Raw genomic sequence first — 12,721 nt, forward strand, 5'->3', positions numbered from 1 at the left:
AGAGGAATGAGTGTATACAAGTGCAAGAAATTCTTTCATTTGGAATTAGAAACGAAATATTCCAGCCCCTTACATCAGATTGAATTTTCAATCGCATTGGCCATTTTCATTCCAAATTAGGTGTTTACAAGATCACTTTTAATAGGAACAAACTTTAATCCCGAATGAAAAGGGAATTAAACTGTCCATGTAAACGTACTCACTGTCACTTCACAGAAACATTGTCTAAAGACAAAGGTGGCGTGGCAGTACCCAATATGCTTTTTTATAACTTTCTCTATTTTTCTATGTATTTTCATTTATGTAGACCTAAAAACCTTTTTAATACTTCCTTCCTTGTTTGCTGTATTTTTGGAGTGCCTGGATTGCGTTCCTGTGTATCCTGTTGTTTCTTATTCTCCATGAGCTGGCTGACACAAGGTTTTAATCTACGTTTCATTATACAGAGCAACCAGTCATCTCTCTCTTTTGCTAAAAAAAAAGAGTATGTATCGGTATGTCATATTGGCAGAAATCAGCATGTTGGCAGATTCCAATATTTCCATTTCAAGCCAATATCGTCTGATACGATAGCGTGCCGATATTATCATGCATCCTGATGTCAGTCAAATCAGAATTGGTTGTTAAATATGAATATTCCCTTTTTTTTCATAAAAACCTGTAAAGTTGGAATGGGCACAGCAACAGGCTCAGAGTGACAGCGGCATTCACCATAATGTAGTAAACAAGCTAACTGTGCTAAGGAGGGATCGGATATGTGCAACAACATTTTTTTCCGACACTAGATATCACACAAAAGCCACACACTATGTCGTGTTTAGTATCTGTGAGCTGTAAATTCACCACTTCTAGGCAGAAAAAATAATATTATCTCAGAGCCTTATGCTGTGTTCACACTACAAGTGACACACCAACAGCGTGCCCAGCTACAACATCACTGATTTGCTGCTGAATTATTGATGAAACGCTTATTAACATGGTTATGTCACCATGGGCTTGTGTGTGTCTGCTACCTGACACAAAGCACCTCAATTGAATGCTATCTTAAGTTTGTATTTGGAAAATCAATCTGGTTATGATCCATGTCTGAGCCCCATTTTAACATTACATCTCGCTGCCACATTGCATCCCTGTATATAACGTGATGTACAGAGAGCTAGCCTAGAGTCAGCTAACTAATAACACAGTACCACAGCTAAAAAAACAAAACATTTGATTGGTTGACACCTCACTGTGTTTTTGGAGAGCCAAAAAAAAGTTAAGATCAGCCCAACTTTTGTTTGTAGCGCGTCACGCTAAAAAGTGAAAGGCCTTAAAAGGGAAATTTCAGTTTATTTCAACCCGTCTCCTATCATCCTAAATTTGTTTCAAGTGACTAGTGACATAGAAATAATAGTTAGCATGTTAGCCATTAGCCTAGATACAGCCGTAGTGTCAGACCTGTTAAAACGTAAGTGAACGGGCATACCTTCAAGTGCAAAGTTAGTCCACTAAACAAGCTTTTTTTTCCACAAAGACCGCCTCATATCATTAGGATAAATGTCAGAGAACATATAGAAAACGACATGTAACGTGTTGTCTTACCTTACTGGTGTGGTGCCATGTTTGTTTACCATCTAGCTCTGCTTTCCAAAGCGCAGCCGAAATGTATCTCGCCAGCTCTAGATAAAGCCCAGCTGGATACTAACGTTACTCCAGGTGGAGGTGTCTCGTCCTTGGTCACATCCAGACCTTGAAAATAAGGCTGCAACCGGTCCCATTCTTTGCAACAGAGGCATTCCTCCTCTGTGGGCACTGGTGCACAGCATTCACAGGTACACCACCAGTCCCCAGAGCTACGTAGCCTTGCAGCAGCCATTCCTCCCCTCTCATCCTCTAACGTTACCTGTTGCGCCTCTCTCTCTCCTCCTCCTCCGTTCTTCAATTTCACGAAGCTCTTCTACAGTGTATTCTGGCTCAAATAAATAAGGGCGGCCATCAAACTCTGCAAAATCAAATTCCTCCTCCACAAAGTCGAAGTCTGGCAAAAAGTCAGCCATTATTCTATAAATCTTTCATAAAATAAATTAATCAACTTTTCAGGCTACTGTCCGGTTCTGCCTTCCAGCTGTTGCTGCTTGTTCAGGCACGCTATGAGATCGCTGCTTGTTCTTGTGATATTTCAGCCGTGCTTTGGAAAGCAGAGCTAGAGGGATAAACAAACATGGCAGCACACCGGTAAGGTAAGACAACACGTTTACATGTCGTTTTCTATATGTTCTCTGACATTTATCCTAACGATATGAGGCGGTCTTTGTGGAAAAAAAGCTTGTTTAGTGGACTAACTTTGCACTTGAATGGATGCCCGTTCAATTACGTTTTAACAGGTCTGACGCTACGGCTGTATCTAGGCTAACGGCTAACATGCTAACTATTATTTCTATGTCACTTGAAACAACTTTAGGACGATAGGAGATGGGTTGAAATAAACCAAAATTTCCCTTTAACTGTGTCATTAAAGGGATAGTGCACCCAAAAATGAAAATTCAGCCATTATCTACTCACCTATATCCCGACGGAGGCTCAGGTGAAGTTTTAGAGTCCTCACATCCCTTGCGGAGATCGGCGGGGGGAGCGGCTAGCACACCTAATGGCTGACGGCGCTCCAGACTAACGGCCAAGAACACAAAATTGAAACCACAAAATATCTCCAACATGCTCATCCGTAGTGATTCAAGCGTCCTGAAGCCCCGACATATAAAGTTGTATCGAAAAACGTCATTTGGACTCACTGTTTTTAGCCTCACTGTAGCCTGTAGCTCTGACTGCTTCTCTGTGATCTGTGCTCACGTGTGCGCGCTCAGGGTGATTGGTGATGCACGGTCTCTGAAGAGCAGCAGTCTCGTCAGTACTGATGTCCAGATTCTCAAGTGCAGGCATCGCCAATTCCCAGTCTAAGCAGCAAAGACTTTCCTCATCCGATGGCACTGCTTTGCATTTGAAACAACTACACCACCAGGTTTCCAGTGCTCGACTCCGGTATTCTGCGGCTGGCTGAGGCTCATGAGCTGCGGCGGGCTGCTTCGTCCAGTAGCCTGGGTTCCGTGTCCATATACTGGGGCTCAAACAAATACGGCTCAACAAAGAAATGCTGTTTCTCCTCAATTTCAAAGTCTTCAGACATGTTGGGCTGTCCTTTGCTAAAAGACCGTAGTGCAAATTATCTTTTAGCTACTGTGGTTACTGTTGTCTCTCCCTGCATGCATGTGTCACATGATGTAAACACGGGTAAGCAAAGCTCATGCTTTCGCTGGTCTCACGCAAGCGCGCACACATGAGCGCGGAGCACAGAGAAGCAGTCAGAGCTACAGTGAGGCTAAAAACAGAGTTCAAATGACGTTTTTCCAAACAACTTTTTATGTCGGGGCTTCAGGACACTTGGATCACTACAGATGAGCATGTTGGAGATATTTTGTGGTTTCAATTTTGTGCTCTTTGACGTTAGTCTGGGGCGCCGTCAGCCATTAGGTGTGCCAGCTGCTCCCCCCGCCGATCTCCACAAGGGAAGTGAGGACTTCACCTGAGCCTCCGTCGGCATATGGGTGAGTAGATAATGGCTGAATTTTCATTTTTGGGTGCACTATCCCTTTAAGGCAGATGAGCTGAGCATAAGCTGGTAAGTAATACGTTTATTTACTTTACATGGAGCTATAATTAAGAATGATGCAAAATGTTTGCCTCATGTTACCTTCTGTTCATCAGTCGAAAAAAATCCTAAGTCATCTTTTAGGAGTGGATGGTTACCGTAAACCAGTTCAGGCCTTGTTGCATTTAACAATAAGCTAACAGAGCAAGGCAAGCTAATTGCTAACATGCTTGGTTAACAAGAAAAACAACAAATACTTTGAGACGGTCGTCAGAGATGACAGAGATATGATCAATTTACACTGTCTGAGGTATAACAGGTGGTGTGTTCCACGTGTTTCATTTACAAATCGATCTAGAAAAGAGGATTTGCATACCGTTAGTAAACCATTCCATACTGTTACCATAGGAAAATGCCTTTTCCAGTTCAGTGCTGGAAGCTGTTCCTATAATTCGCGCAAGATTTCATGGGGGATAGGAATAAGGTGAATACAAGGCTGGGTTTATCTGGTATGTTAAGGCCACAGTGGTGTATAATGCTTCCCAGTAGAAAAGGGGAGACAGGTCTGGTTGAGACCTCAAGCCTCAGACCCCGCCTCCAGCATGGGAACCCATCTCCATCGTCAGGATCCATCCCGCCCCTTCCACCTAAAAGCTAATGGCATGCTTAAATAAAGACAGTACAGGGAAAGATCTCAGCCAATCATGTTGCTGTATTGATGGGAGCACTCGGCGGCACCCTACAGTAAACTTAATTGGTGTTGTGAAAGCATGCACAGTAGAGGTGTGCCAAAACACAGTTTTAAACCTAATTTGTTCAGCAAAGTCATTGAACTTAAGCGTTTTTCTGACCTAAGTTCACTTGAGCTTGCTAAAGTTAGTTAGCCATGCTAATGTCATTGGCAAACTAACGTTAATGTTGGCTTTTAGTTCATAAAAGTAGGTAAGAGTTAGATTACAGATAGGCAACGTGAAATATTATTATCCACAATGGTTAATTGTATGTGGAACACCTTCAATTTAAAAATCTGTCATAAGATTTTTTAGCCATTGTTATTATTATTAATTATTTTACAACAGATGCAACACACCATCCCTGTGCAACCACATAGCCTGCATTTTGGAAGAAACCACTCTGATTTTAACACAATAGCTTTACTTTTACTCAGGTATAACTTTTAGGTTATTCTTAATACACTGATTAAACAAATTTGTTCAACTTTGTGTGTGTGTGGATCTTTTGCTTTTTGTAGTGGTACTGAAAGAAAAGTGTAGAGTAATGTGTATTTAAACTGGTATTGTACGAAGATTCTAAATGATGGTGTTCCGACAACCTGTTTCTGTAACATATTTTCTGTTACATCTCCCATCAGAGCAGGGTTAGCACAGCAGTTTAACGGTTTGTCTCATTCATGGAGGAGGCTGAAAATATCACCAAATAGTCAAGCTTTTCCTACCCGGAGTTCAGCCACCAGATTACTACTTAAAGATAGATTCCTTCCAGTGTGGTGTACTACACAGCTGGCCTTTTGTTAACCTACTTAACCTACTGTCTAAATGATGGTGAATCAATCTGATGAAGCAGACATGTGTTTGAGTGTCTTAGATATGGTATACCAAACCCACATTATTGATGATGAATCAGTCAAAACAAAGCACACCTTATGTGGCATATGACTGTGAGAGGTCAGTTGAGATTTTTGTTTGTTTGTTTATAATTGCAGGGGTGATAGCAAAAAAAAAAAAAAAAAAAAAAAAAATTCCTAAGCCTAAAATTTTTTTGTGTCAAATCATGTGTACAGATGTGAAGCCCCGACTATATCTGACTGATCTGTAATGAAAGCTGTTGTCTGCCTATAGTTGAGGGAACAGGTCTGCTCTGCAGCAGCAAACTGATATGATGCTGATTTACATAGGAATTAATGTAAAATGGAGGTTGAACCATGAACATGAATTACAGATTGCCTGTAAAGCATATTAATAAATCAATCTATTGCAACTAAAACAACTGGAGACTGAAAACAAACTGATATATAGGTCTGATAACATTTTAATAAATCGACATCATATGGGACAGGATGCAAGTGTTTCTGTGACTTCCTGTACGGACTGAAGGCTGCTGGAAACTGTCGGGAAACTGTCAGACTTGACTGCGGCTTTTTGTCACCGCCTCCTGCTGCAGCCGCCTTCTCTAGTCTACTTTCCAGGCAAGGCACAGTTCATCTTGAACGAGCCTATTAACAAGACAACACGATCTGTCATTGTCATCTGCATGTCAGCAGTGACTGCAGCTCCCGGTAAACGCGTTACGTGCTTTACTGCATGCACAGCGGCTTTATGACTGGGTCTAATTAATGCTGTGATGGGACTTTCTTGCCACTGGTTGCATACATCAATTTACGTGTGCACAATGTGCAGAAACATGCACCTGGTTCCCTAAATTTTTTGCACCAGCTCCCAAAAGGCTTTCCGCCTATGCCTATCTCTTCTACGCGCGCCCAATGCCAATTATTATTGAGTCCTTTATTGACTATCTGGACGTTTTCCCCGGGTTTCATTAACTTTCTTTCCATCTCCATTTAAAGCACTTCTACCAGAGCCCGTCTACTGCCTGCGACTTATGCATGTATCCCGAATCAACTTTTTTTTTGACTCGTCGCCAATCGCCGCACGCCGGAAATCTGTCATGGTGCTGGATTCCCATCACCCCCATAATTGGCTCAGTTCCCATTTTCTAACATGGATAATTAGGGACCCCATAACCTATTCTTTTTGTTTGGTATAATCCCTTTAGAAATTCTTCATATTGTAATCTTTTTCAATATGTGTTCTAAATGTGCTCATATTTACAGTGCCCTCCAAAAGTATTGGAACAGCGAGGCCAATTCCTTTGTTTTTGTTGTAGACTGAAAATATTTGGGTTTGACATTAAAAGATGAATATGGGACAAGAGATCAACATTTCAGCTTTCATTTCCAGGTATTTACATCTGGATCTGATACACAACTTAGAAGATAGCACCTTTTGTTTGAACCCACGCATTTTTCATGAGAGCAAAAGTACTGGAACATGTGACTGACAGATGTGTTTTGTTGCCCAGGTGTTTCCCAATTACATTGATTATTCAAACAATAAATAACACTGAATGTCTGAGCTCAGTTTCAGATTGGGTAGGATAGGTTTTGCCTGTGCAGACTGCATTTAGAGGTGGAACCAACATGAAAACTGAGAGCTGTCTATGGGTGAAAAAGAAGCAATTGTGAATCTGAGAGAAGATGGACAATCAATCAGAGCCATTGCACAAACATTGGCCATAGCCAGTACAACCATTTGGAATGTCCTGAAGAAGAAAAAAAACACTGGTGTACTAAGCAACAGACATCGAACAGGTAGACCAAGGAAAACATCAGCAGTTGATGACAGAAACATTGTGAGAGCTGTAAAGAAAGACCCTAAAACAACTGTTAGTGACATCAGCAACAACCTCCAGAGGGCAGGAGTGAAGGTATCACAATCTACTGTTTGCAGAAGACTTCATGAACAAAAGTACAGAGGCTACACCAGAAGATGCAAACCACTCATTAGCAAGAAGAATAGGAAGGCCAGGCTGGAATTTGACAAAAGGTACAGAGATGAGCCTCAAAAATTCTGGGAAAAAGTTTTATGGACTGATGAGACAAAGATTAACTTTTTCCAAAGTGATGGAAAGGCGAAAGTTTGGAGAAAGAAAGGATCTGCTCATGATCCCAAACATACAAGCTCATCTGTGAAACACGGTGGAGGTAATGTCATGGCTTAGGCTTGCATGGCTTCTTCTGGGACGGACTCTTTCATCTTCATTGATGATGTAACACATGATGGCAGCAGCAAAATGAGCTCACAAGTCTACAGAAACATTTTGTCTGCTAATTTAAAGAAAGATGCAACCAAACTGATTGGGAGATCCTTCATCATGCAGCAAGATAACGACCCAAAACACACTGCCAAAACAACAAAGGAGTTCATCAGGGGCAAGAAGTGGAAGGTTTTAGACTGGCCAAGTCAGTCTTCAGACTTAAACCCAATAGAGCATGCATTTTACCTGCTGAAGAGGAGACTGAAGGGAGTAACCCCCCCAAAACAAACAACAACTGAAAGAGGCTGCGGTGAAAGCCTGGAAAAGCATCACAAAAGAAGAATGCAAAAGTTTGGTGATGTCAATGGGTCACAGGCTTGATGCAGTTATTGAAAGCAAAGGATTTGCAACTAAATATTAAGTCTCATTCACTTTAATCTATTTTAAGTTTATATGTTCCAATATTTTTGCTCACCTAAAAATTTTGTGTTCCATTACAAATAATGCTATCTTCTAAGTTGTGTATCAGATCCAGATGTAAATACCTGGAAATAAAAGCTGAAATGTTGATCTCTTGTCTCATATTCATCTTTTGATGTCAAACCCAAATGTTTTCAGTCTACAACAAAAGTAAACGAATTGGACTCACTGTTCCAATACTTTTGGAGGGCACTGTATGTATTTTTCTCAGCTGCAGTGTTATTTAAGCAGTTGATGTTGACATGATAAGATGTAGATGCACTGTATGATGCACACCACCAGGTGGTGCCGGTGAGTGAGGAGCAGGGCTACACGCAGGAGTTTGTAGGATTTTGTTGTTGTATGAGTGGAAATGAGCAAGACAGCAGTAGCATTGTATCACCAGCCAGGAAAGCTTGCAGGCAGAGTTCAGAGAAGGAATTGGTTTATATTTGTTTAATACAAAAATAAAGTGACGGCAAGTGAAACATCCTTCCAGCATCAACCTGAGTTTCTGGCTGCACGATATATCGTTTGAACATCGCCATCACAATGTGCACGTGTGATAGTCACATCGCAGGACGTACAATATTTTCTCCTTGTTTAGAACATGTAGACTTTTGTTTTGCTTCAGAAAAGCAGCTCTGAAGAAGGCTCTTTGCTCCGCTCTGCTCGCCTCTCTCAGCACTAAGCAGCCCCTCCCCCTCTCATGCACATGCTGCAGTCACACACTGAAAATGAGCGACACGCAAGAGGGAGAAATGGTAAAGGAGGATTTATGCCTGGTACACACTACACGACTTTTCTGCCCGTTCTGAAAGTCACTATGTCACATTACACGATTGTGGAGTCATAAAATTGTGCCGTGACTTGGCCGACAGACATGACACACTACACGATGGTACACACCAATTATCAACAGTCGTCTTTCGCAACGTGTGTGATGTCATCGGGTTATTCTTGTCCTATTTTTATTACTGTTGCTATTATTTCAGTCACTGTGTCTGTTCATGTGCCAGCCGAAATGTTGTTGTTGTCACCTATAAAGTGCCAGCAGACGGCAGGAGCTCCATTTGAAGTACCATATCCAAACATACAAGTCACCGAATCCTCCACAACAAGTTCCTGCAAATATTTCACAATAAAAGCCTATTTAGAAAATGGAGGGATTCTCTCAGCCGAGGTTTTAAGGGGCTTTTAATTTGAAACAAATTCAAGAAGTGTTGAGTTTGAAATAACGGCATGATCCATTAACTTTATCAAGGCAACATGAGCGGATAAAAAGTAAAAATATAAAGATTCAGGGGGATTAATATATAAAGGCCCTTTTATAATGTAGTCTGTTTCAAATGAAGCTGGTAGCCTCTGCAGTTGTGGTGAGTAAAAGCCCTGCCACTATTTTTAAATTTTCTTAGTTAGTCATCTGGTGAAAATTCTTACATTTTTTAATACCACAATATATATTGCCAAAAAAAAAAATCAGTAGACTGCTTTATTTATTGATGATAATCGCAATAACTGGCACAATATAATTCAGTGTAATAATATATAAAATATAACATAATACTATATTACATTATGCAGTGGCATTAAAATATTATTTATTGATAAGAAAGCACCATAAACATGGGTCCTGGCAATGGAGATGGATCCCAGCACCGGGGGTGGGGCCTGAGGCTGGAGGTCTGCAGCGGGACACTATTGGAAAATGGACTGTCCCAAATAATAAATTGAAGCTGCGTTTAACCCTAGGTGCACAACCTAATGCATTAACGGACTGACGCTGACCCGAAGTCATTCATTCCAATGGAGCTGAAAATGACGGATAGTAACGGACTAGCGTGCAGCACGGCAGTGGTTCCGTTGACCATTGGACCGTGGAGGCGTTGGATATTTCCTACTCGTGTGTTGACAACATGGGAGAAACAAGAGTGTTACGGTTCCGGAAGTAGGAAATGAATTGCAATCACAGTTGTAAACAAACAATATCTCATTTATTTATGCAAAAGAAAAATAAACATAAGCGTTTTTTCCCCACAATTAAAAGTGATTGTTGACCATAGGTTGATTTCTATGCAGTTGATAATTTATCTACATTTTTGAATTTTGCGCTCATTTCCATAGCCCATTTTGCGCCTATATATCAGCTCTTTTAATAGTACACTACTCAACTCGTCTCAGTTCAGTTGTTACAGTGACAGTCAACATGAGACAGCTTCGCAGGAAGATATTGCTAGCTCTTCTGCTAGGTGACTTTGCTAAAACCATTCGCCAACAGCACCCGCCGGCATCTGGCCAGGTCCGTCAACGATGGAACCTCGGTGTTGTTCTGGGGGTGGGGAATGCGTTGGGGAAACGCTCCGTTAAAACAGGAAAAATAGGTCGTGCACCCGGCGTAAAGCAGGTGATAGGAACGTAGCCAAAACGTACCCACCAACAGGAGCCCGCATTGGCCAACACAGCCCTACATCAGAAAGGGGAGGGTATGTTGATGCAAACCAATGGCATGGAAGCATTAATTGTCTAAACATCTTAAGACTTCAGAAATGTACTTGTTAGCATGGCATTTTCTGTTTTCTTGCCCATTTGACACTTTAAGACAATGTGATTTTACCTGTTAAGACAAAGTTGCCATATTAATAAGGACGTCAATATAGACATTTAGAGAGCCATGTGGCTTTCGATAATTTTTTGTTCCCTTAACACGTCATATTTTTACCTGTTAAGACGAACAAATTTGACTTATTAATACAAACGTCAAGATAGATGTTTAGAGCCCTTCCGCGTTGCATAATAATTTGATTAATACAGAAGACACTTGATAATGGCTAAAATTAAGGTAGGGAAAAAAGAGGATATACTAATATCAGTATTGGTTATTGGTCCCATGAGTTGTTACACATCGGCATACCGGCAAAAAAAATAATACCGTGCATCCCTACTTTAAGGCTAACGTTCACGAAATGTTTCATGAATCAAAAAATTGTTTGCTGGGTAGCCCGGCAGAGGCGAAGCAATTTACCCTGTAAACAAATGGGTAACACTTAAGAACAGTGAATTTAGCATCATATTGTGACCTCACACCACCTCCTAGTTGTTCTAGAAATCAGCGTAAGGCCTCTTCATACTGCTCACTACTTCAACAGACCTGTCTTCTGAATCCATCCGACTAAGCGGCTCTCCATCCGACGAGGTCAGTTCCACGCTGGCCCGTCTCTTGATGCCGTGTTCGGCTTTCTCCGTGGTCTTTGTGCGGTCGGTAGGCTGTGAGGACACGTTCTCCCCCTCTCTTTGTTCTTGTTTCAGCACCCGGGAGCCCTCTTGTGCGGAATCAGTGCTACTCGCCAAACTCCCCTGTGTGGGACTTTTCCCCGGTTCAGATAGTTTCCCGTCAGGTTTCCCTTCGGCGCTGTCGGTCTTTTCGGTGGGTAAAACTGTTTCTTTGTCGGCGTCTGGAACAGAGGACAGGATGCCCCCGTGCGCCACCGCCGTACTACGACCACTGTTCATGTCCATTCTTCCTCTGTTCTCAACGTTGTCGCCCGGTTCCTGTTTGGGGTCCGGCACGGCCTGTTCCTCCTTGTCTGTTTCTCCGGTGCCGTTTTGACCTGACGTCGGCTGAGAATCATGTTCGGCCCCTTCGCTCGTTATTTGAGCCATTTTCAATCAGCACGAAAATATATTTCTGTGATGTTCCACTCGAAAAGTTGCCTTCAAGCTGCCCTTCTTCCTCCACTCACACTCTCCGCTACAAGCGTAAAACACAGCAGGGGGTGTGCATGACGTCGGGCTTGTCTATTCAAAATGATGTCTCACTCTGTAGGTTAATTTAACGTGCATCCAACAATAACTGTGCCATTAGTGTTGAATAAGGTATCGCACATCTTTTGACACAGTGGTACCTACAAAATTAGTTCATTCAATTTTTCTTCTTAGTTTATAATCTTAAATAATGACTTTTGTGTCACTTATAAACAAAAAACTCCACTCCGACTTTGCAGTGTAGACTCTTTTTTATAAACACCTGCATTAACCAATATAAAACGTTTTAAATTAATATGTATACATTGAGCTAATTACTTTAAAGTGATATTCATTGAATATAGTTAGCAGCCCTTGAAAATAATTTAGCATAATCCATGTAGCTCACCTAAAAATATGTTTTCCTCGTATATTCAGTACTTTTTACCCTAGCTGAGTGTCTCACCTGATAAATAGAAATGTCTGAAGAAAACAACTATTATTATCTGTTTGTTGTTGTTGTTGTTTTTTTTGAAAGGTGTGTAAAAAAAAAAAAAAAAATAACACCACTAAGACGACCGCACTTTTTTTCTGCACGAGTGAGTCATCTTCGTAGACACAGACGATCACGGCATTGTGGCCTCTCAGCTCCACGTGTTCCGACAAACAGAAAATGATCCAACTCAAAAAGTGCTGAAAATGCACGTTCTTATCGCTGCAAGGTGCATATTCCCGCAGGCACCACCACTCCGTTCAACCTCTCTTCACCTTCATAATTCTACCGCAGCTATTGTAGGCTATTAAACTACACTTCAGCCTATCTGTAATACTCTGAACCCTGCCAGGCTGAGTGGCTGACTTGTTGCATGCTTCTGCATGGCCTGTGCTAAGATGGAGAAAAAGTACTCTCTTGAAATATTACAGAAAAGTCCACATCTCATAGCCCACTGCTTATGGATTGACTAGATTAAATTAATTGGTTGTAGAATAATTAGCAAAATATTATATACACATATACATGTATATATATATACATGTATATATATATATATATATATATAT

At 41.3% G+C, this 12,721-nt stretch overlaps 1 protein-coding gene across 1 annotated transcript in view; it reads right to left on the bottom strand.

The window, feature by feature from the left end:
- LOC117246133 (zinc finger protein aebp2) overlaps nt 1–11,726 on the bottom strand; it is a 49,275-nt gene extending 37,549 nt beyond the window's left edge. The window contains exon 1 of the mRNA XM_033609878.2: nt 11,067–11,726. Within this exon, the coding sequence (XP_033465769.1) occupies nt 11,067–11,578 (512 nt within the window). The 5' untranslated portion in view covers nt 11,579–11,726. The remainder of the gene's footprint in view (nt 1–11,066) is intronic.
- Nucleotides 11,727–12,721: the final 995 nt, after the last annotated feature.

Source organism: Epinephelus lanceolatus, chromosome 23, assembly GCF_041903045.1.
Source record: "Epinephelus lanceolatus isolate andai-2023 chromosome 23, ASM4190304v1, whole genome shotgun sequence".
NCBI lineage: Eukaryota > Metazoa > Chordata > Actinopteri > Perciformes > Serranidae > Epinephelus > Epinephelus lanceolatus.